General features: G+C 37.0%; 1 protein-coding gene across 2 annotated transcripts in view; it reads left to right on the forward strand.

Moving 5' to 3' along the window:
* Positions 1-26,013, forward strand: part of DDX10 (DEAD-box helicase 10) — a 276,044-nt gene that overhangs the window by 236,873 nt on the left and 13,158 nt on the right. For both annotated transcript variants that reach the window (XM_081063872.1, XM_081063873.1), the window contains exon 17: positions 11,766-11,902. In XM_081063872.1, the coding sequence (XP_080919998.1) occupies positions 11,766-11,902 (137 nt within the window). The remainder of the gene's footprint in view (positions 1-11,765; positions 11,903-26,013) is intronic.

Raw genomic sequence — 26,013 nt, forward strand, 5'->3', positions numbered from 1 at the left:
TTTATTGGTGATTTCAGTCCATTTACATTTAGGATGATTATTGATATGTGAGAATTTCCTGTCATTCTATCTGTAGCTTTCTGATAAGGCTGTGTCTCCATTGTTTCTTTGCCTTTTTGTTGTTGTCTATTATTTCTGTGTGGTGGTATTCTATGATGTTTCCCTCTGTTTCTTCTTTTATTACAATATATATTTCAGTTCTGGATTTTTTTTGAGTGGTTACCCTTAAGATTATGTAAAAGAAAGTTTGATATTTAGAGTATTCCATTTTCTTCAGCACGCTTGCTTTCTCCATTCCCATATTCCAGTTCAGGCCTTTACTCTCCCCCTTTTTATGTTTTGGTTGGCACAAATTGTCCCTGCTGATGGTGGTCGAATAGCCTCCTTTAGTATTTCTTGTAGTGCAGGTCATGTATTAGAAAATACCCTCTGCTGCTGTATGTCTGGAAAGGTCTTTATTCCTCCTTCATATCTAAAGGAGATCTTTGCTGGATATATTATTCTTGGCTCATGATTTCTCTATTTCAATAGTTTGAATATTTGATTCCACTCCCTCCTGGCTTGTAGAGTTTCTGCTGAAAAATCTGATGTCAATCAATTGGGCTTTCCTTTGTAGGTTACCATCTTCTTTTCCCTGGCTGCCTTGAGGATTCTTTCTTTGTCGTTGATTTTAGATAGCTTTAATACAATATGCCTTGGAGAAGGTCTGTTGGGATTGACTTAATTAGGTGTTCTATTTGCTTCTTGGATTCGAAGATCCAGTTCTGTCCACAAGTTTGGGAAATTCTCATCAACAATTTGTTTGAATATATTCTCTGTTCCCTTCTTTCTTTCTTCTCCTTCTGGTATGCCCGTTATTCTTATATTGCTCTTTCTGATGGAGTCAGAAAATTCTTGTAGAGTTCTTTAATTTCTTTAAGTCTCAAGTCTCTTTCTTCTTCAATCTGTGTAATTTCCAAGTTTCTATCTTCAATGTCACTGATTCTTTCCTCCATCTTGTCAACTCTACTACCTATGCTGGCTATTTCATTCTTAATTTCTTCTATTGAGTTCTTATTCTCCAGTAATTCTATTTGGTTCTTTTTTAAAATTTCATTTTCTTTCGTAAAATGCTCATGTTGTTCTTTGATTGCGTTTCTGAGTTCATTAAACTGCCTTTCTGTGTTTTCTTGCATCTCGTTGTGTTTTTTCAGAACTGCGCTCTTGGAATCTCTGTCATTTAAGTCACATATTTCCATGTCTTTAAGTTTCTTTTCTGGAGACTTTTCACTTTCTTTCTGAGCTGTCTTGTTGCCTTGGTTATTCATGGCAATTACTGATTTCTTATTTCTCTTCCTAGACATCTACAGGAGTGGCTTCTGCAACAGGTTGATAGGAAGAGGTCTTTCTTTTGTTTTCCAGTACTTGTTGGTAGAATGTTTTATTTTCTCTCCAACTGCAGCATTTTTGTCTCTCACAAACTGCAGTGCTGTTGTTTCTGCACTATTCCAGCTTCTCACACCATGTGGGGATGCCCTGCGAGACGGGCTTCTTCTCTGTTAATAGTTCACCTGTGTCACAGGGTGCAGTGTCCGTGTGAGTATGCGGAGAGCTTTTGAAGTTCCAAAGCTCTTTCTGAGCCAGATTTAGAGCCCATATAGTTCAGCAGACTGTTATCTTTTGCAGGGATCCGCCCAGATAGGTGGGGCCAGGGGCGGGGTGAGTTGTGAGAGGTGGCCCAGAGCAATGGTGGCGACCACCACCACAGCGGGTCCTGCTTCCACAGCTCCCTCCACTTTGCTGGAACTAGTTGGGCTATGAATCTGTGTCTGCGGTCCACAGTTCTCAGAACAGCAAATATTCTGTTCTTTTGATGTGACACTGCTACTGTTCCGCTTCTAGCATGGGGCAGGTGGAGGCGGGGCGAGCTCTGGGAGGGTAGGGAGGGGGTGGCTAGTCTCAGTGCCTAAGGCTTCTGTTCTCTGCTCGGCAGTGAGGGCTTAAACCACCGTTTTCAGCCTTGTTCCCTCAGTCTTTTCCTCAAGGTCTCTGCCGTGAGCGTTGGGTTCTTCCATGTCATATGCTGCCCCCTCAGCCCTGTGGGCCATAAGCAGAGCCCTAGCAGTCCTAGTTCTTTCCTTTCCCACGCTGCGGTAGTTTCAGGATGCAGCGAGCTCGGAGCACAGAGCTAGGTCAGTGTCCTGCGCCCACGCAGCTACCTCTCCGCATGTCTCCCTTCTCTCCTTCCCTGCTGGCGGGATTCTCCCACCTTTAGGTGAATTCAGTAGTGGGCCTCTTCTTCTTGCCTGTCTGCTGTGCAGGGAGTCTTTTGTGGAGTTATTGTTGTTCGATTAGTTGTAAATTCCAGGGGAGCTTCACAGACGCTCACCTCACGCTGCCATTTTGATGACGTCTCTGTGAATACTCTTTTAAATGTCATTCAAATATTATTTTGACTGTTTTTTCATTCTTAAATATAGTAAAATTTACTGTGTGTGGTTTCAATTCTGTGGGTTTTGGCAAATACATAGAGTCATGCATCCACCATCATTAAAGATAGAGAATAATTCCTTCAATTCAAAAAATTATTTTTTGCTGTCTCCTCCCAATGTCAGCTCCTCTCAATAACTGATCTGTTTTCTGTCCCTAAAGGTTTTTCTTTTCCAGAATTTTGTATAAGTTGAGTCATTCAGTATTTAGCCTTTTGGGGGTCTGTCCTTTTTCACTTCGTATGGTACATTTGAGATTCATCCATGATGTTGCATGTATCACTCCTTGTTATTTTATTACTTCTATCAAACTATTTACTACTTGATTTACAAAGTAGAGCTTTTATTTATGCTTGAGCTACCTTCCACAAGTAGTGTATTTTATTATAACATTGATTTTTTCACCTTTTATAACCTTAATCATTTTTATAGTTTCAATTATATTCTCTTTTATGTGTAGTCTTTTATGTTTTCCTAATATGAATGCACTGCTGTCTAGGGAGATTTAAATCTATTACACATTTCTGCCTGTGTTAGAATTCTGTTTGGAGAAAGCAGAAGATTACTTAAGGAAGATGAGACCACCAAACTGCTGGCATGTCTTTTCCCAGTTTGCACAGTTCTGCTGGGAATGATGATAAACATTATTGTAAACTTCTTCACGTGCTTTTCTCATTTAATGCTCACAATAACCATGGATGGTAGATGTCAGTGTTTGGATTACATACAGATATATGTACTCCCTGAGTGAGTAAATTATCTAAGAACATACATACACTGGTGGAACAATCAAATCAGGTTCTTGGGACTCAGAGTGTTTATTATTGTGAGAAGAATGGCAAACTGGACTTGTAGTTTGTATTTTATTTAATACTTAGTGTAACTTTCCTCTGGAAAGAAGAGAAGGGCAAATAAAGATGAATGGAATGCAGTATTATTTAATAGTGTATTGTGAAATTGTAGCATTTTCAATATTCTGTAGGGTTCTGTGAGATATTCATATATTAAGTAAACAAGTGAGTAAGCAATTTAGGAAGAATAATGTATTTTGTGCAAGGCAGTCTTAGAAAAATGTAATTTTTCTAAAAGTCTTTAAATTAAAGTTAAAATGCTGAATCGTAGTCTCTTTTGCTGTGCTGTCACAGACTACACTTATTTTACAGCAATGCTCAGCACACAGTAAGTGTGCAGCCAACAGGTGTTGAGTGAATATTCCAAATTCTAAAGATACTTCCAGATTTGGGACTTGCTCTTTGAGGCTGTGAATATTCATGTGACAGTCCTTTGTCTGCCATTTTTAACTATGTTCACTTCATGTATAATTTATAGTGTCTCTTCATAGTTCTTCAATCAAATATTCCTGTTGTTTTGGAATGCTTGGAAAACATAAAGAAGATACTGAGTGGAATTCTGTTAAACTCTACTAGATTTAAGAGGAAAATTCTGTAAACAGGTGGCCTTTGCCTAAATTTTTCTACTTGTTCCCTTGGATATTGCTTTTAGCATTCCCCAATATCCCGCGACCCCTTTGTCTTCCCAGATTCCTATATGATTAGGTGGCCAGAGCTGAAATGTGTTACCTTCCTCTCATTCACTACTCCTGTCCTATAAATGCTGGCTGTTAGGAAGGACAGAGGTGTTGAAGAATCCAGGGCCCTTAATTAAGGTTGGGGTTTTTAAGTGCAGTTCAGCCAGTACATATTAGAAGTGCACAAAATACACACTTTGGCCAGATACCAAAGAACCAAGTACATAAATCAGCATTAGGTCCAACATTACCATTATGGCATAAATTTCTAGGACACAGAATAAACTCAAAATATTCTGAAATATTTCTATTAGTTTTACAACATTACTAGCAGGAGCAGTGATTTCTTAGCACTGTCAGCTGCTCCTGTGTTTACTAGTTTGCACGTTTGCCTTAGAAGATAGATGCTCACTTTCTATCAGTGAGAACAAAATGTATTGTGTTCCTTTTTCTCTAAAATTTTCTTCACAATCTTTACATTGTTTTTCAGGATCAGAAATAGTTTATCGTGAATTTTGAAATTTTTCTTCAGGAAATTTTGAAGTATCAAAGTTGACATTCTGCCTTTAATTCATACAGTATGAGAAGACTTCTTTTTAACAACCCTAAATAGAATTAAATAATTGAATCTAAATAGAATTTTTTATTTTTAATTGAGGAATATTGTTGAACAGTGTGTTTTTTCAGGACCCATCAACTCCAAGTCAAGTCATTGTCTTCAGTCTAGTTATGGAGGGCACAACTCACTGGCCCATGTGGGAATCAAACCGGCGACCTTGCTGTTATGAGCACCGTGCTCTAACCAACTGAGCCAACCGGCCGCCCCTAAATAGTATTCTTAAAGCTTATTTTATTCTTATGAATGCTATATTGCATAAAGGAAGGCAAGAAAGATAATCCTTTATATTTAGACTTTGAATTAATTTCTTCACTAATAATCACTTGCTGACCAGAAAGCATGCCCATTCACTCCTTCATTCATTGCGTGCAATATGGCTTCCATCTCCACTCCCTAGTAAAGTAATTGAAATTAAGTCTCATTCCCTTTTATTTTATAAACATTTAAGGCCTTTGGCCTAATGAAATTTACTGTGGTGCTAAGTGATGATGTCTTACTTTCTGTATAGTACAAAAAATAATCTTTTCTTTCACCCTCACATAAACCCTCCTCTCCATTTCTCAGAGATGTTCTAGAGTTAATATGACATTGTTTTTAATAAAGCTTCAAGTGTCTTATATTTCTTATTGAGACATTTTTTGCTGTCTCAATTTTAACATTAGGATTTCATTTGTGTTTTTGCTTTTGCTATGGTTGTGAATGTCTCAGAAAGGAAAAGAAATAAGAAAATACAGCATGTATTTTATGAGCCCTGGTGATTGAAAGTTGGCTGGATGTAGTATGATAAAAAATATATTTGGTCTTTGTGCCTGGTTCCTGACAACTACTAAAACCTTTGGAATTTCCTAATAGGACTTTCTCATTCATAAGGAGCCTGTCCAGCACTCATGAGTTTATGCTAATGAGTGACTCAGGGTGGGGTCTCTAGACAGCTTCAGAATGGGGGCTGGTCACCAGAAAGACCAAACCTGATTAGAGGACGGGAACTTTCAGCTCCACCTCCTGGGAGGAAGCTGGGGCTGGAAATTGAGTTACTGGGATTCTTGAACAATAAGATTCCACAGCTTCCAAGTTGACTAATGCAATGGTGTGCTGGGAAGGTGGTTCACCTGGAGAGGGCACGGAAGCCCTGCACCCCACCCTTCTCTCTACCTGGCTGTGCATCTCTTCCATTTGGCTGTTCCTGGGTTGTACCCTTTAATAATTAAACTGGCATTTAATTATTATAATTAAAGTAAAGTAAGTAAAGCACTTAAGCAAAGTAAGTAAGTTCTCAGTTCTGAGGTAAAGCACTTACCTGAGTTCTGTGAGTCATTCTAGAGAGTTATCAAATCTGAGGGAGGGAGAGGTGAGAATCCCTGAATTTGTAGTCAGCCAGGCTAAAGTGAGGTAGCTTGGAGAACCTGTTTGCAGCTGGCTTCTGAAATGTGGGTATTTTTGTGGGACTGAATCCTTTACCCATGGGGTCTGTTCCAACTCTGCATAGTGTCAGAATTGAATAGAATTGTTGGACACTCATTTGGCACTGGAGAATTGGTGTTGAAGAGATACCACATGTTTGGTGTCAGAAAATACCACAGACCAGAGAAGAGGAAGTAGAAGAGGATTCTAGTAGAGAAACAGCAAGTGGGAAGACTCTGAGGTGACAAGGGGCTTGACTTGTTCCAGGACCTAAAAGAAAGTGTGGCTTAAAGAGTTGGAACCAGATGATACACACAGTCAGATTTGAAATTTAACTTTTTTTTTTAAAAAAAGCAACATTTTATTTACAACATAGAGAATTGAGGTGATCAGGAGGAGAGGAAGAATGGTTACAGGAAGACTCACTAGGAAGCTGGTGCATTATTCATGCAAGAGAGAAGAGAGGCTTGGGGGACAAGGGTAGTGAAAGTGGAGGTGAACACACACAAATTGACATAGAGAACACCCCTGTGTGTTTTATGAACCTTAGAAAATGTGCTTAATGCTGAAGAAATAATTGTACAAGCAGCAAATCCAAAGTTTTAATGGTAAAAGTTGAGATTCAGAGTGATATAGGAGAAGACCTGGCATAAGTCCAGCCTCGTGTGACATTGGTTACTTCATAGGGTTTGAAGATCAAGTAAGATAATTATGTCAGAGCCCTTCATACATCTGTTGTAGGACACGGCCACTTGTCACCTGTGTTTCTTCCCATCATCAAAACTGAAAACAGTATAACAGCTAGATGGGTTACATTTCTTTTTTGGATATTTTCATCTGCCCTACTTATAATTGAGTTCTCCAAATAACTATTTTAGGAAAAGTCATTCTTATTTTAGATGAAATATTTTCCACAGAAGTTCTGAAACTACATTTCAGGAACAGCCTGTTCTTAAAGGTGACCCTGATCTCTTTGTGTGACCTAGTTTTTTTTTAATAATTATTATTTTTCAAAGCCTTAAGAGAGGTGTGTGGATGTGACAGTAGGGGTTCTTGGTTCTTGTTTTGAGCTGGGAGGGTGGAGAAAGATGGGAGCATGATTAGTCAGTTGAGAGAGAGGTAGTTGCAGCTTTCTAACCTGGAAATACCTGAAAAGAGAGAGGCATGTTGATGGATCCATAATCAATACGCTACCTGTTCGGAGACCTGTGAGTTGAAGGCAGCGCCCTGTCAGATGTTAGGCATTTAGCAGGGCCGGGGTAGTCAATGCAGTCTTGATTGGCCGTTCCCCAGAAATAGCAGAACCTGCCTTTCATTTTACTGCTTATGTGGGTAACAATCCTAGAACAGTTTCCTTTATCATCAGGGCAGGGACTTTCTTACTCACTGAACATATACAATTATGCTTCTGTGCATGTTGATTCTTGAATATGACTATATTATGTACCCATGTAGCCCATAGAATCTAGTTGGTTCTCCCTCCTTAACAGCTCTCATACCTGTCCCCTATCTTCATTTCCATTGCCACGTCCTTCATTGAATCCCTCCTCTCACTTGGATAATTGTAGTTTTTAAACTGATATCATACCTTCAAATATTATACCCTCCAACTGCCCATTCCATTGCTGCCAGGGAGCAGTATCTCTAAAGTACAAATTTAATTACTCTCCTGCTAAAATACTTAAATTGTTCCTTTTTACTGACAGATGTGAATCTCTAGCAAGGGTGTCTTAACATACTGAGGTGTCACAATCAGTTGGGAGGTGATAGGTATACCAGTATTTGTGCTGTCTTGTATGAAAATGAGGTCAGAAAGAGATAAAAATGATTGTGCTGCCATATTTATAAATTATCTTTTAAAAGATTCATGAAATCACAAGGATAGAGACAGCAGCTAGAATGTCCATTTTCTTTGCTACCTTGTATACCATGTTTCCCCAAAAATAAGACCTAACCAGAAAATAAGCCCCAGCGTGATTTTCAGGATGACATCCCCTGAACATAAGCCCTACTGCATCTTTTGGAGCAAAAATTAATATAAGACCCAGTCTTATTTTCGGGAAAACACGGTAGCTAGAAAGAGCGTACTTCTAAACTAGACCTCGCCAGAAAGGCACAGTACTTTTCTCTAGAATGTGTTCATTATGGCAAAATCCTCTTGACTTAGTGACTTTTATTTATGCTTTGTGTTTGTTGTAGATGCTAGTGTTTTTGTTTATTTTTAAATAAACAAAAGGCATTCATAGAGGCCCACTATACTTTTCATAATAAAGATATTATATATTTTATAGTTCTATATTTCTAATCATTCAAAAAATGAACCAAAAGATAAGAAAGATCAATATAAAAATTTCTTTTTTCATCATCCTTATCCTGTTAGTAAAGTTATGTTTTTGAAAGGGGTGATTGTCAACTTAAATTTATTTGTCACTGTCTTGAATTGAAGAGTGTAATAAAAGCTAAAGGAGCATATTAAGTGGTATTAGGTGTTAAAATAAAGGTAAATGAAACATTTTGCTTGAGGTGTCTGAATACAGATCTCAAAGCCAACAGAACAGCTAGAAATTACGGGAATCCCCAGAAACAAGGAAACTGCACAGACCACCTCTGCCTAAATCCTTGGCTGAGTGTCACATTTCACAGGATAAGGGAGAACCACAGGAAATCAGGCTGAAAAAGCAGCAAATAGAAGCTACGAGAACAAAACAGAGATATAAGCAGCTGAGTACCATGGGTTAGAAAGAGTTTGCAGTTTGAATCAAAGCAAGATAACTATTAGAATACAACTTCAGTAGTCCTCAGAAAAACCAGCCAGAATTCAGTGTTTTTATATTATCTACAGTGTCTAGTTGTCTACAAAAATATTTACATGCAGTGAAGGAGGAAAATGTGATCTATATCCAAGAAAAAGGCAATGGAAACTCTCAGCCCAGATTTGAATTTAGCAAAGACTTCCAAGCAGCTATTTTAAATATGTTCAAAGAATTAAAGGAAAGTATAGTGTGAATGAATAAACAAGTAGGTAATCTCAACAGAGCTGTGTAAACTATATTTAAAACTTTAAAACAAAACAAAAATAAATGTGGATGTCCTAGAGCTGAAAAGTACAATTATTGTAAAAAACAAAAATTGCTAGGTGGGCACAAAAGCAGTTTTGAGATGTCAGAAGAAAGGAACTGCAAAACCTAAAGACCCAGTAGAAATGACCCTGTCCAAAGAACAGAAAGAAAAAAGATTGAAGAAAAATGAACAAAACCTAAGAGAACTGTGAAGTAGTCCAATATACCTACTCTTGTAATCATGGAAGGAGAGATGAGAAAGAAGCATAAAAATATTTAAAGAAATAATGGACCCCAAATTTTCAATTTAGTGAAAACCATTAATTGATAGATCCAAGAACGTCAGAGAACCCCAAGAAGGATGAATACAAACAAAACCATTTCTAGACATATCATAGTCAAACTGCTATATGGTAAAGAAAATTTTGAAAGCAACCCGAGGAAAATGACACGTTTTCATTTCAAGGAAAAACCTGAAAATTATTGTTGCTAATTATAAAATTTGAGCTTTTAAGAAAAATTTAGAATGTTGGAAAATTTGTATTTACCAGTATTTCTCAGTTTTACTTTGGAAAACTTGTAATTATCAAAAGCTTTCCAATACTGTGAAAGACATTTCTTGTGATATTGATGGTGATATTAACAAACATGATTTTTAAAAATATTGTATAATGAAACGTGTCAACATATGAAGCTCCATATAAGGAAGATCTACATAGTTAAAGTGAACCAGTATTTTCCAAATAGCAAATTCACGATGTTCCGAAATCGTTCATTGATAAAAGAGCCATTAAAAATGCAAAGTAGACCAATGGATTTTAATGTAACAGCACAGAAAGATTATTGATATGGCTTCAGATTCCATATTGCAACTAGTTTTTAAGAAACTACCACTCATAAAGATTTGTTGTGGTATCAAAGAAGAGTAACTGCAATTATCTGAAAAGGCTATTATGAAATTACTACTCCCTTTCCCAACTACGAGTATCTGTCTCTGTGAGACAGATTTTCCTAATGTACTTTAACCAGAAAAAATCAAATGCAGAAGCAAACTTGAGGATTTAGGTATCTCCTTTAAGTTAGACATTAGAGTAATTTGCAAAACTATAAAACACTGTTCGTTTATTTGAAAAATTACAGCTATTTTTCATTAAAATATGCTATTTATGTTAATCAGTGTTTTATTATTTTAAATGAATAAATTTTTTAAAACAAATCTTAGTTTTCAATTTCTAATACAGTAAATGTCAGTAGCTCTTTAGAGTCCTTCATACTTGTTAAGTGTAAAGGTTACCTAAAACCAAAAAATTGAGAATTTTTTTGAGTCTGCTCTGTCTCCACCTTCAGACAGCAAATTCCTTTGAGAGCATCAGACTGGAAATTGGGAGTATTTTGTAGCTCAGATTAGTGTTCTTGAATATATGATGACATTCAATTTTTGCTGATATTCTTGATTATTTTCAAGTAGACATATAGTATGCGTCAAGTGTTCTGCTTATTGCTTCTGATGGCAGTCTTTTTTCTTCCCCTCCGATATTTGTTTCCAGACATTTTATTTTTAGCAGGGAGCTTTACCAGAAAAGCAATAAGGGACTTTTGCAGTGGTGACTAATTCTTGTTTTCTTTACATCTTCCTCCTATTGTAATGTTTAGAGGTTATGAAGGGAGAGCTGTGCAGAAGTATTAGTGGAATTCCACAGTGGCCTGCAGTCAATTGCTACACTATGTTGAGTTGTTTTCAGTGTCTGGAAAAGAGCATTAAACAGTTGAAAACAAAGAATCATTGAAGTTTGTCTCGCATGGTGTAAAGAATTACAAAGATGGCAACTGAAAGAAACTTATCCAGATTTTTTTCTTGTTAGTCCTACTTGTAATTTGTTAAGTGCATGTGGAAATGCTTGTTTGTGTTTCTTATCTACTAGGTAACAAAACCAGTGTGCCAGAAATAAATTTGTTATAAGGGGTATTTATTACATAAATGTGTAGTAAGTTTATTTTAGCATTACTTTGTTCTTTGACAAAAATAAACTACTTTAAAAAGCAAAAAAAATGCCATCTGCCAACCTAGTTGTATGAAACTGGATAGTCCCCAATTTCTTCAATGTGTTACTTTTCTTATCTCTTGGTATTCCTTCCCTTTTTCCATTGTTCTTAGAGACTTTATACTTACAGTTGAATTTAGAAGACCCTTTACTATTAATGAACTTGTGTGTATCTGATCGTTATTTTAAGACTTAGATTATTGTGGTTATAAAATGATTCAAATCATCAGACAAAAAGAATGTCTGTACTCTACCTTCTGGCCTTTTATATTTTCACCTAATATTTTTGGTAGTTTTGAAATTTACATGTGTGTGGATAGGAGCACTGAAATAACTTTATTTTATACTTTTTTCTCTGATAGTTGAGTTATATAGAAGTAATAAAACTGACAGTTTTTCACCATATTGTTTTTCAGTGACTTAACGTCTTTTGGAACCATATTTTATTTCATTTTATTTCTGAAATGATATGAGTTTCTTTCTCTTTGCAAATGATTATGGTTCTGAAAGTCACATAGAGGCTTTCACCAGAATAGAAAGCTTCTAATTTGAGGATCTCAATTAGAGGGTTATTTATCTGGTTCTACAAATAAGACCTGATTATCACTCAATTGTTTTCTTAAACCACAATTTCTTGTGTTTTCTTAGTCCAAAGATGAAGAAGAAGCCTTTCTGGATTGGAGTGATGATGATGATGATGGATTTGACCCAAGCACACTTCCAGATCCAGACAAGTACAGAAGCTCTGAAGAATCAGATAGTGAAGATATGGAAAATAAAATTAGGTATGTTTTTACCATTGGTAGCATTAAGTATATGGGTCTTCTTTTAATCCAAAAGATGTTGTAGAGATGAATGTTTCATGCTTTCATCATCATTTTAAGGGTTCTATTATTTTTTCTGTAAATCCTGTTAACAGATAAAACAGTGTTGTAAAAGTTGTATTTTTCTTTCTCTATTCTTTTTTTTTAAATCTCTTACTTTCTGAGTCCTTTATGCTTAAGTATTTGATGCACTGGAGTATATTTAATGCAAACAGGCAGAATTTTATTTTGATTTCATTTTCAAAGGTCACTTGAGAATGCTGTTAAAAATGTCTCTCTGAATTTTAAATACTTTGATATAAAATTAAGTAACAAATACATAAAATAATGAAAAACAGCCCTTAACAAATTCTCTCATTTAAAATCAGTTCATTTGTAATGTGGATTTATTTGCTACCATGTCAAAAACAGGTGAAATGTGATGAATCGAATAATAGTATGACTCGCTCAGCATTTATTTTCAAAGTGCTGTGTATTAGCTAAGATTGAGATTCTATTGGTTTAAAAGTTGAGGACATTGTTTTGCATGGACATTCTAAATCAATGCTCCTGTTTAAGCAGAAAATAGATACTAATGACAGATGAAGTTAATATGATTGAGGAAAGAGCAAGCTTGATGGAGCTCCAAATGTTAGCACAGGTTGAGAGTTGGAGAAATAGGCCACAGAGAGCTATAATATGGTTTTAAGTAAGAACAACATTATGGAAAGATCTCAAAAAAATTATCTCCTTAGGAGAAAATGCTGTATGAAGATCATTTCAGAGTTACTTTTCATTTTATTCTTGCGTTCATTGAAACATAATTATTTTTTGATTGTGAAATGACATCCAAAATGCAGTCTTCCCAAGTGATTCCAGAAACTTGAGACATTTGCTATTGGACACTTAGGTAGTGGACATAATGCCTTTGTAGTATTTGCCGGCAAGGTAGTAGAGTAGACATAAGCTTTACTACCTCAAGAGGCAACACAGGTGAAACCAATTTGATTAGGATTTAGAAACATATGTATGCCATAAGGGTTAAATAATTTAGGTTCAGGGCATAGTCCTAATCTTTATAAATTGACTTTTAAGAGTGAACATACACACTTTGCTTCCGAAAGTTCCTTGGTGCACATGTCGAGACCTTGATGAACTACCAGTATAGTTAAGTTTGTTGCCCCTTCTGTTCTTATGTAAATGTTTCTCTTTCAGGGTGGTTTATGGGAATCTCATTTTGATAGATGTGATCTGACTTAACACATGTGACTTTCTATCATTAACTTCCAAATGTTTCTGTGTAATTTTACTCTCTGGAAGGAACATTAATTGGTTCTTATAGTTGGTCATGCAGCCATATTTTGCACATCTACCTAACATACCTTTAAAACATAGAACCAGCCTTTGAAGTCATTGTCAAGATGTCAGCATTCCTTCTGTATCTGATTCATAAGGATTTTGTTCCTAACATTTTTTATGATAGTTTCTGAGTCATCCATAATCAATGTACAGCAGATACTTTGTTTCATTCTTCAGGCATTTCGTACCCTCATAGTGACATTCCCTGCTACCACATAGTTCATGTGACTTGTTCTCTAATAGCTTCATGTGTTTCACTCTCTTAATTAGCCTGTAAATGCTTTGTAGCTAGAAACTCTCTTTGTACCAACACTTCCAGCTCCAGCCTCTACTCTTATCCCCGTCGTTAATTTCATAGGCCTAACGAAGACCCTGAAATATTTGAATTGATTGATGAAAGAGATTTATAGAGTAAAAAAAGAGAAATATAATGATAAACAGCTATGCAGTTGGTCTTCAAAGCTTAAATGATATAGGAGATGACAGAATAGATGGTTGGAGAATCAGAAGCCAAGTTCAGATAATGTAATGGAGGTGGACAAGAAGGTAGAAATGCCTTAGGATGCCAAAGCATCTTAACTTAAAGATAAGGGTTCAGATGGGAAATATTTAAACATTACATGAAAATTAAAATAGTTTTAATGGTAAGCATAGCTGGTAACTCTGCGTTAGTGGAGATTGAAGTGAACTGGTAAACTTGTTTTAATAAAGCTAAGGAAAAAATTGTATTTTGTTGAAGAGAGTATCAACAGAGCTTTATTCCCTTAGCCCGTTTAAAGGGTTTCTTAGCAGTTTGTCTTTTGTCTATCAACAGTGACTATATATAGTCTAACCACTTCTTATAGATGAAGAAACCAAGGCGTAATTTGTCTGTGATCACGATACAAGTTAGGGACAGATCAGTGTGAATTGCCAAAATCAAACTGATTGCCTAGTTCTAATATTCCAATCAGGTTGTATAGAATTACTCTAGCATTAGGGGAGGTAGCTCAGGAAAACTTCCTGAAGATAAATTTGAGGTCATTTGGCTGAAGACCTGATCCATGCACTGTAGGATAGATTTAACTGGACTGTGGTTTCCCAGCTTTAGCATTACTGACATTCTGGCCCAGATAACTCTTTGTTGGTGGTGGTGGTGGGGGATTGGGGATGATTGCACTTGGTAGAACCACTAGCACCTCCCCAGTTGGGACAACCAGAAATAATCCTTAGACATCGCCAGATATCCCTTGGGGAGCAGAATCTCCCACAGTTGAGAAACACTGAACTAAACCCAGGGTGGCAGGTATATATTACTGGTGCTTAGTTTCCCCATCCTTCATCCAGAATAGGACTTGTCTATTATTCCTTTCCATTTAGCCCCAGCAGTCCTTCCCAATACATATCAATCAGCTGTGTTTGCTACACAAGATAAGACCTACTTGCTATTCCTGGAGTAGAAGGCAGGGTTTAGGGTAAGTTACAAGTAGTAGTCTACATGTGAAATTTCTGTTTATACTCTTATTTCCATTCCCCCCCCCCATTCCTTCTCTCTTAAAATTACTTCAGTAGCAATGAATAAAGATATATGTAAACTAAACCCAAAATTGTTTTGGATAAGAAAAAGTATTCACAAGTAAATCCATATACACTAGAATTTTGACAGTAATAATTGCTAGTGCTGTTTATGTAATATTAGTGCCAGTGCAGTGTTCCCAGTGTTCCTGTATTGTTCCCGTTTGGCTATATCTTTTTCCTTTGTCTCATAAACATGACTAGATGCTAAAATTTGTGATGTCGACTTTAGAGGGTCCTCCCTGTGTGTTCATGGATTTTATTTGATGCATTGTTTCTAGCTTCCACTCAATAATTGTAGGAACAGCTAGAGTTCCTGCCTCTTGGTCATCTTTGCTCTCCCAGTAGAGTATTAATACTCTCTGGGTATTAACTTTGCATTTTCAGATATGATTTTACTCTTAAAGGACTAGATGCACTAATTAGAAAATGGCTGTTAGTCCCAAAATAACTAGCATGAGCTAGTTTAGTTACCTTGAAAGTTTTCTCTGGGTATTTCTTTTTCCTTCACCTTGATGACATCCATAAATATTCAATATCGATAACACTTTTGTCTCTCTACATGGAAAGACGCTTAGTAGGAAATAGGCAAAAGAGTGCCAGATTTCATGGAGAATGACTGAATTTGGGGTGAGTAATTCCTCCTCAGAGAGGTGTGATAGGGTTTCAAAGAGCTTTACCACTCTCCTGCTCAGCTGTCAGTGCACAGCCACAGTAGAGTTTAAACCATCCCCAGCCCTCTAGAAAGATCAGAATTGTCGTCTCTCACACCGATTCCAAAGGAATGCTGATGTGCAAGATGCAATTCCTCTACGTCAGCGTGACAAAAGGAAATGTCTTGCTTATGATATGGCCCCAGGGACGATGAAAATAATGTGGCCCTGAGTTCCTTTCAAGGACTTTTAAGAATGCTGCCATTAATGGCACCATTATTCTCAGATACAAAGCTGAGAAGTAGAGGGAATGGGTAATCTACCCACAGTACAGAAGGATGTCATTCGGCTGGTTTGTCAGCAGCAGATGCCCAACTTAGTGGGAGGCGCTAAGCATTTGTGTGGTTTTTCAAAACAAGTATGAAGGGAGACCTTGCTTTGATGCTGTCCAGTTTCTTTCCTCAACTGTATCCGTATTACATATTGGTGTTTTACTGTGTGGCTTTCACTTCTGGTTTCCCCTTTGGAACTGTGAAATTAGCATTGGTAGAATTAATACAAGATGTTACAATTTGTTGTTATTATTATTAAAATAGAAACAGAACAATTTGGTAGGAAACCTAGCTCTTTGTTGCAGTGGACTTCATGGCATAGAATTCATTGGTCTGCTAGGAACTATACAGAATCATATGTTCTGGTCTCCAGTGAGTTTTCATATAGGCTTTTCTACCTTTTGAGGAAAAAAGACCTCAAATATTGCAATGGTCTTTTTGCTCATAAGTCACTTTCCATGTCTTTATCTCCCAAATAGTCCATGTAGTGTAGTTATACTGTTTTCACAAGAAAAAGATTTTGACAAGCTTCTATATGTGGTGCCAAGAACTGGAGTAAGAACCTTCAGCATTATATAAATCACATTCTGCTTCAGAGTTAAAAATATCCACTTGATCTGTTAGTCTCTAGCTTGTAATATTTCCTCCATCCATTCTTTCAAGTAAGAATTTTTTAAATAACTATCATGTGCCAGTCAAGGTGATTTTAGGTACAGAGGATAAAACATTAAGCAAGAAAAATACTTTCCTGCTTTCATAGTTTTTAGTTCAGTGGCATTGACAAGTTGCCCAGCAGGAACTGCAATACGGTATGATGGGTAAGTGCTGTGATTTGTACTCTGGGGAAGTAGTGGGGAGGAGGAGAGCTTGGGAATGAACTTGGAGAACACCTAAGTGATGGACCTGCTGAATCTGAAAGTGCTTCCTAAAGGGAGGTGACATCAAAGCTAAATATGAAGTAAGTTTAAGTCTTAACTGAGCAGGGAGAAGGGTAACCACCCTTCTAAAGACTGGGGCCTTTCACATGAGGGAAGAGTGTTTTTAACCAGATTCTAATTAAACTCACTTTCAATAAAATTGTTCCTTTTAGCTGTGCCTCATAAGCTGAGAGATTTGGTTCTGAGCATGTTATCTAAGATTAATTTTTGTATATATAGTAGCATTCATCATGTTTGGTTTATGGCCATCTTCCTGTGAATTGCTAATGATGTGAAAATTTGCAAAGCATGGAATATGATGAAAAAGAGCAGCTGGATGTTCCCAGATATTCATTATCCAGTCAAATTAAGTTTTTAATATTTATAATCTTAACCTTTTGCAAACAAAAAGCAAGGAAAAGGTTTTGGTTAGACTCTTCCTGACTTACATCAATCTTTTCTTCACAGACCATGGTCTCTGGCTAAGGCAGTTTGCTTTATAAAGAATTATTTTATGGTGTGGGGTGTTTGGTAGGTGGCACAAGACCAATTAATTACATCTGTAGTTTGTACTGAGACTATTGGCACAATTTAGACATGGTAACTTCTGTATGGATTGACGCCTTTTCCTGTTTAGAGTGTTTCACATCTAATATATTTAGCTGTTCTTTTTTGCCTAGTCTGACACAGCTCTGAATCAAAAGACTGATCAAGGATTTTTGTCTGTTTTTTCATTTGTTTGGAATTTTTGTTTTGCTTTTAAAATCTGTTCCATGTGAGTTGACTGTTCTTGAGGAAATTTGTCCATTTTTAAAATGAATCTCTTACGTGGAGAAGATGGACCACTTTAATCTTTGTGGTTTCTCCTAATGTTGTTCTGTGACATCACTTCAGTAAACTGCCCAGCAACTACTCTTCCAAGATGTTATAGTCAGCTTTGTAATATATGGATGGCTTTTCACCTGGAGAAGAAATGGGTTTGAGGCAAAGAAGAATTTCTGCGGAAGGAACATCCCCAGAAAGCATGTTCATTTCCTTCGTAACTGTTTTTGACTGGGGCTGGGCATGACATATTATATATTTTATATAAATTCTAGTGGAATTACTGGTGCCAAATACAGGAGACGATTTTTTAAAGGGATTTTTCTCATTCAAAGTCTAGGTGATAAAAGAAAAATAGTTATTGACTGTAGTTTCCACTTTCTTGAATCTCTGTTCGTTGGTGAATCTTAATTGTGTGTGACAGATGTGGAAAGAAGTCCAGTCAGCTTAATGGCATATTGACATTTGTGTTTGCCATTCTTTGCTTTTACTCTTTAATTTCAGGAGATTTACTCCTGATTCCAGTATGCCTGACAACTTTCAAGAGAAAATCTCGGTCATCTCTTCTTATTTGCGATATACAATTTCCATGAACTATCAAATTTCATAGAGCTTTTATCAGAACTTAACATGAATTGTAGATGACAGGAGGAGTTAATTTACTTTAAGTTGTGTTGCTTTTGTCTTTCTCCATTTTGCCATTGTCCTGAAAACAAGACAAGAATATCCTGTGTGATATATATATATATATATATACATATATATATATATATATATACACACATATATATATGGTATATATATATGGTATAAATAGAGGTATATATATGGCATAAATAGAGAAACTTCCAAGTCAGATTGTTGGGGTGGAGGTGGGGAAAGGCAATATTGTTTGCCTTGGGACTTTTAGGGCAAAGGTTTCTACTCATTGGAGGAAAGTATTATTTTGGGGAGCGAGGGTTGGGGAGAGGAGGGCATATTTTCAGAAACTTAGACTTTCAGAAGCCCCCAGATTTGACCTTACTTGCAGTCTTAGTTTTTGCCCTGGACTTTCTACTTCTCTTATCATGTAGCCACCCCACTGAAGAACTATCACTCGATGACAGTTATGAGTCTGTCATGTTTCAGAAGTGCTAGGATCTCTAAGAAGATGGATGAATAGCTCAGGATGCCATGCGGCCAAGAAGAACCATCTGTCACGGGTGATGAACCGCCTAGTAGGGTTCTCTTGGCTGCAACCCTCATGGCAACTTTGTTTCTACTGCCAAGACCATTGAGAATGACGCTTTCTTAGGACCATCCTTCTTTCACTTCTCATTCCTTCATGTCAATTGCATTCATACCAAAGGACGATACAGCAATCCATCACTTAGCTACATACATCATTCCTCATCCACGCCCCTTTTAGAATTTCAGGTTGTACCCATGCTTAGATTTTTGGTTCTTGTTTGGTTTTGTTTTTGCCATTATAAGGAATTCTTTAATAGACAACTTTGTTGAAGATTGGGTTATCTCTTTCTCTTGAAATCATTTGAAGAACTAGTGGAGAGTAAGACTAAATCATAAAATTTAACTTGAATATTGAAACTTATCAGTGAATATAGTTGAGGATAAAAGCCGATGTGCTTCTGAGAAGCACAAAATGTTCTACATACAGATTAGCAGTGAGAAAAATATGTAATATAAACCCAACCTATATGGTTATTTATGTCTTGTTTTGTTTTGTTTGACCTGGGGAAGAGAAATAATTATGTATGTTTTCCGTATTGCTGCAGAGCAGGGATTCTTAGCTTAGACTCTGTGGATAAGCTGTAGGAAGATCTCAAACATCTTAAAATTGTTCACAGAGTGATGGTGTGGGTGTATATGTGTGGGTATATAGACACTCCCATGCATTTATCTGAAAAAATGGTCATGAGTTTTCGCCCAGTTTTCAAGTATGTTTACGAACCAAAAATAAATAAATAAATAAATACAGATTGGGGACCAGACCTTTTTGCCAATCTCAAATGATGTGTGAATTTTTTTGAAGGAAATGTACAAGTACATCGATCATGGATCAGTCATGTGATTGCAGCCCTCTGCCTCCTATTTCCTTCTCACCACCCCCAACCTTTTCTGATTATTAGAATTCTGATCTGAGAAGGCATCTTCTGCTCTTGCAGTTATGTTTGTAGGGAACTCTGAGCCAATAAATCTTTTCTTTGACTAAATTGTTTTTAATACCGAGCAGCTAGAAAAAAGACGTGAAGGACATGACAATTTTCAGTCCCATTTCTATGTGCAGTAGCCTTCACCATCAGAGGAAGCTGGGCAGATTTTATGGAATGTACCGCAGTAATTAATCTTCATTAGGAATGTTGCCATGGCCTCGTAAATTGAAATTTATGATGAGGGGAAAAGTCTCTAGTACAACATATTTGAATACCAGCGTGCCAGCACTTAAGAATAGGTGTAAAGATTTCCGAGAATTTTTTAATGGTCTCAAGCTCATTTTTTATTATTAGCTTAAAATTCTTTAGGGGAAGGTCTAAGCTTATGAATGCAAGGAGAGTTTTATACAAATAGGGGCACAAACTGGACATTTAGGTGCTGAACTCTTGGTAGCTTTCCACCCACAATTTGGCAGCATATCGTAAAAGGACACCCAGAGTTTCTGTATGAGTGAATATTTACCGTTCTCCACCTCTCCACCGTTCTTCACCTCCACCGTCCTCCGCTAACTTGCAGCTAGATCAGTCCACAGTTTCACCTGATTCCTTTCCTTTGCATTCTGAGAGAGAGAGAGACCGAAGGAAAGGGGTTGGAAAGCTACTACAGTATACAGTAAAGAGAGTGTGCTTTCTTCCAGCAGCAACCTTGTCATGGTTTTTGTTAGATTTCTGAATAGGCTTGTACAGTGATATTGGTCCTCTATTTCATGTTGTAACACACATAAACACACACACCCTTAATTGTATATGAATAAACGAAACAGCTGCTATGGAAGTTAGGAACTCTGACATGAGGCATCATGATACTTTCTGGCTACACAGTCTCTTTTCCATTGTCAGGCTTAGAGAATCCCCCTGATTTCAGCTGCCATTTTATAACAAATTATTGGAACTGCTTGTCCCAGCGTCCTTGGATGTGTAGTGCTCACTCCACTACACTGTGTTTCTGGAAAGCCCTACATATACCAGGAAAGAAGTTGACAGGTTTCCCAAGCAGATCTTTTTCTTCTATGGTACCTTGTTCCACAATCATGTCAGGTAGCTCTTGGAACATTCTCGAGGCTTGAATTAGTGGTTCTAAGTGCATCATTCTTGTAGCCCAGGGAATGTGGTTTCCATGTTACAGAAGACATTCTGATCTCTTTTTAATTGAAGTTAATTCACACTTTATTTAAAGTATGCAGTATAACAATGCAAGATGTTCCTGTTCATGGCAGGTTGTGGGGACAAAGCTCCAAAAAGCAGTTTCCAGGCTCTCGGCCTCACATAGAAAGGTGCTGGCTCGGGTAGTAAATGGCCATCAACTGTAATCAGATGGCCATCAGCTGTGGCTAGTTGGCCGTCAGCTGTAACCCATAAGCCATTGGCCACTAATAAAACTGCTGTGGCTACGCTAGCAGAAAGAATGGGGGCTAGCAAGAGCGGATTGCAGAGAGGCGGATGCCGCCAGTGAGAATATAGTGATATGACTCCCCTACCTATGGCTCCGTGTGTGTTCCTTTTTGGCCTCACCATGTCCTGTGTTCTTATGTGGGGAGCGGGAGCAGAGACCCCGCCTGACACCCCGCAGGACACCTCACACGACACAGGTACAAATGGTTACGTTCTTCTTCGTGTAATGTATCATTCATTCCATTTCTTGCCAAGTGTGTAAGTCTGTTCGCTGAAACTTCCTTAGGGCCAAACAGAGAATTTTCAAATCAAGTGGAATAAAACCTAGTAGTTTCCTCTACATGGAAAAATAAATCAGTGAATCAGCCTCTCTCCTGTTGCCTTTCTGTATCAACACATGGGAATTTAAACTATGTTCGCTCCTGGTAGGATGGTCTCAGAATCATCTGTATTACAGAAATAGTTGTTGTAGCAGATATAAGGTATGAAGTACATGAGGTTCTGCGAACCAGGAGACTGAATGCCTTGCCCACATATCCCACTGCATAGAACTTGGAAACAGTGATCTACATGCCACGTTATCGTAAACTTTGCAGGTAGGAGTTGTGTGAAATGAAGTCTGTATTTGAACAAAGGCAGGAACAAAGGCAGTTTTCCCCTTGGGAAAACTGGCTTTTGGAGTCAGATAAACAGACCTGAATCTAAGAATCTTAAGACCTGAATCTTTTCTAAGAATCTTACTTCCTCTATAAGTTGTAGACCATAGACATGTTACTTAATCTCTCTGTCGGTTTTCATCGTCAAATGAAGATAATTCTTATGTTATAGGGTTATCATGAAGATCTAACGAAGGTAAAAAGAAAGCAGAGTATGACAGGATCACTAATTTATGGTAATCATTTTAATTACTAAAAGCAAAACTGTGGTAGGAGTTTTAAAATGAGTTATGTATATTTGCAAGAATAGAATTTAATGTCCTCTGGGAAATCTTCTTTCCATTTTCTGCCTCATCAGAATCATTCATTAAGCCCCAGATATGCAACATGGCAAGCCCTCTGTTCAAAACAGTCTGCAAAAATATCCTACAGACTATGATGAAATGATGAATGTTACAGTGAAAATAATGTCAAGCAATATATCACATTCAGCATGCAGGCAGAGAGTACATGTCACCAAATTGGAATGTGGGAGACGACTTTACCTGTCTATTCTTCAACAGTCCCATTATGCAGGCACTCAGTAAACTCAAAGCTTATTATGTGCCTAGAATAGAGCAATAAAGAAGAGAGACTAGATCCCAGCCCTCATAAAGTTTATACTCTGGTGAGGGAGACAGACCATAAAGAAATAAAAAGTAGAAAAGATATGGTGATAAGGGACATGAAAATGGTAACTGTAGGGTAATGGGAAGAATTGGGAGATTTCACTTTATATATATACCCTGTTTCCCCAAAAATAAGACCTAGCTGGACAATCAGCTCTAATGTGTCTTTTGGAGCAAAAATTAATATAAGACCCGGTATTATATTATATTATATTATATTATATTATATTATATTATACCCAGTCTTATAGTAAAATAAGACCGGGTCTTATATTAATTTTTGCTCTAAAAGATGCATTAGGGCTGATTGTCTGACAAGCTAGGTCTTATTTTCAGGGAAACACAGTATTAAGGTCATTAGGAAAAACCTCCCTGACGTGAGACCTGAAGAACTATTGAAAGCCTTCTCTTAAATAAATAAGGAATAATTCACCCTAACATTCTAACCATGAATTCGTTTGACATTTATTAAAATTTAAATATTTACCCTAATAGCATAATCATGACTATATGACTATGCAAGTTCTTGCCAGAGACGATTTCTCAGCTCTTTTTCATCCCATCATCCTTCAATCATGTGTCTGTCCTGACAGTGATGCTAGTTGGCTTCATGGAAGGTGATGAGGGTAAGAAACAGCTGCTATTCTAATCCACAAAGTGGCAACGTGTTAGAAAGGTGTATGCCAGCGTGAAGTTTATGAAAACAGAAGAGTGAAGTTGAGATGGTCTGAGTACTCCAGCTAAAGACTGGAAAGTAATTCATGTTTTGAATTAAAGCAGTATGTTGTTCTTTGGGGATAAAAGGAGAAAACGCTAATGTGTTTTTATGCTTAAATTATAATGTGTGGATGGTATTATCAACTCTTTTTAACTATGCAAATCTTTTTATTAATAGACTTTTTTTTTTTAGCAATTTTAGTTTTCATAGTAAAAATTGAATGAAAAATCGAGTTCCCATCTAACCTTTGCCTCCCCCACCCCATACAGCCTTTCCTATTACTGTTTTGTTACCATTTGTTACACTGAACAACCTACATTGACATGTTTGTCACCCAAAGGCCATAGTTTACATTAGGGTTCATTCTTTGTCTTGTACATCTTATGAGTTTTGACACATGTGATATGTGTCTGCCATTACAGTACCATACAGAAGAGTTCCAATGCCCTGAAAACCCCCTGTGCTCCACCTGTTCAACCCTCCTTCCTTTTCCTCCCACCCTTTCCTCTCCCTGTCACCCAGCTCCTGGCAAGCGCTCATCTTCTTACTTTATCCAAAGTTTTGAGGATGTGATTTAGTCAAAATCATACAGTATGTAGCCTTTTCAAATTGGCTTCTTTCACTTAGCAATATGCTTTCAAAATTCGTCTGCCTTTTCATGAACTGAAAGCTCATTTCTTTTTTTTTTATCACTAAGTAATATTTCATTGTATGTATGTGCTACAGTTTGTTTATCCATTCATCTGTTGAAAGACATCTTGGTTGATTCCAAGTTTTGGCAATTATAAATAAAGCTGCTATAAACATTCATGTGCAGGTTTTTGTGTGGACATAAGTTTTCAGTTTCTTTGGGTAAATACCAAGGAGTGTGATTTCTGGATTGTATGAAAAGAGTATGTTTAGTTTTGTAAGAAACTATCAAACTGCCTTCCAAAGTGGCTGTACCGTTTTACGTTCTCACCAACAATAAATGAGAGTTCCTATTGCTCCACATCTTGTTAGCATTTGGTGTCAATGTTTTAGATTTTAGCCATTTTCTAAGAATTTGTATAGTTTAAAGAAAGGTGTTTTTTTATTAAAGTGCAGTAATCCCTGACAATCAAATGTTTTGCTTTTGAATTTTTGGTTACACATGGTGTGAAATCCTGTCCCCAAAAACATGACATTCCAAGTTAACAGAGCCTTTCCTTATGAATGGGGTTGCCCTTTGAGGAACCTTTTTCCCACTCTCACAAAGCTAAGGGTTCTTGTCTGACATAAGACAAACAAGAATAATAATAATAATATACTTAATTTTAATAAAAACAACAAAGACTGTTGTTGCTGAGACCCTTCACCTACCAGAGACCCAGAAATCCCTCCCCTCCTAGAATTTCTGGCCTAGATTCTTATCCCACCAAGGCCTGTATTTTCTAATATCCCTTCCTGACTGCCTTAGTTCCCCAGGAATTCTTTCCATTTGTGGTTCCACATCATTAGGACACGCGCTCAGCAACCAACCTGGGTTATGATGGTTTTATAGTTCTATTCTTGGATTACTCTGGTTCAGTAACCTAGTGTGTTTAATGGGTTTTAGATATTTGCCTTCACCTCATCTATCATTTATACCACTTTTTTCTATGAAAAGGTGTTTTGTACCTTAACAACAGACTTAAAAACTTTTGGAACACAAGCATCCTAAGTTAAAAGGCTGTCTTTTACCTTACACGATACAGCCCAATATAATCCAATTAACATTAACAGAAAAGATATGTTTCAGAACTTTTGTAAAGCCATATTTAATGAGCAGTAGTTGAATCGCTGTTAAATAACTTTTAAAAAGCAACTGTTTAAGCATTAAACAGGCCAGTGTGGAGGGGGAAATGTGTGCATTCCACAGAAGTTACATGTAAAGTTAAAAAAAAAGTTTTCGTGGTTAGAGCATCTTCCAACCATACTCAGTTAAATTTCATGCAAGGGATTACGAGAAGATGCACGCGTGATGGACTAGATGCTATAAATCCCTTTGTAGCACACCGTTAGGAAACTGAAGACTGTGTTTAATCGTTCACTTTTACTTTCTCCTATGGTGATTATATTATGATTCAGATCCATTGTCTCCATTTTATCCACAAGGTTATTTTGTGTCACATACCTTGCTGACGTCTAAATACTTCTTTTCCTGTTCTGATAACTCAGAGAAGCCATGTTAGTCTGCTAGGGGGTTATGTGGAGAGAGCCAATAAAAGCCCCTAGGGGACAGGTCTTTTTTCCAAAAATAAAAGGGCTTGGCCCTTTGTTTCTGGAAAGGGCTATTAGTAAGTGCTTTACACTTTGAGGGCTACTCAGCTCTGCTTTTGTAGTGGTTAAGCCGCCATAGATAATATAAAAACAGTGAGTGTCTCTGTGTTCCAGTAAAACTTTATGTATAAAATAGGCATCTTGGGAGATTTGACCGACAAATGGAATTTGTTGACCAACTCTTGCTTTAATAATAACCACTTCTTTTTTTAAGTTGGTAATCTAGTCTAGAATCTTGTTGAAATCTTTATATAATTTGCAAATGTTACGTTTGAACCTGTTTTGAAAATGGAAACTTCTTTTTGCCTGTCTCCAGTCTTTGAGGGTCCTCCATTATATCAGAGATCAAATGAATATGACAGTTTTCAGTCCTCGAAGCATGGGATGTAATTTTCGGGAGTCAGAGACTTACCTCATTTAGAGCAGTTAGGGGCTTCATATAATTTCTACCACTTTAGAAAGTTTCTCTTTTCCTCCGTACCATTGTTTATTGTATCCGTTTTAGTCCAAAGATCTTTCTCCTCAAAAG

Source organism: Rhinolophus hipposideros (assembly GCF_964194185.1).
Source record: "Rhinolophus hipposideros genome assembly, chromosome: 10".
Classification (NCBI taxonomy): Eukaryota; Metazoa; Chordata; class Mammalia; order Chiroptera; family Rhinolophidae; genus Rhinolophus; species Rhinolophus hipposideros.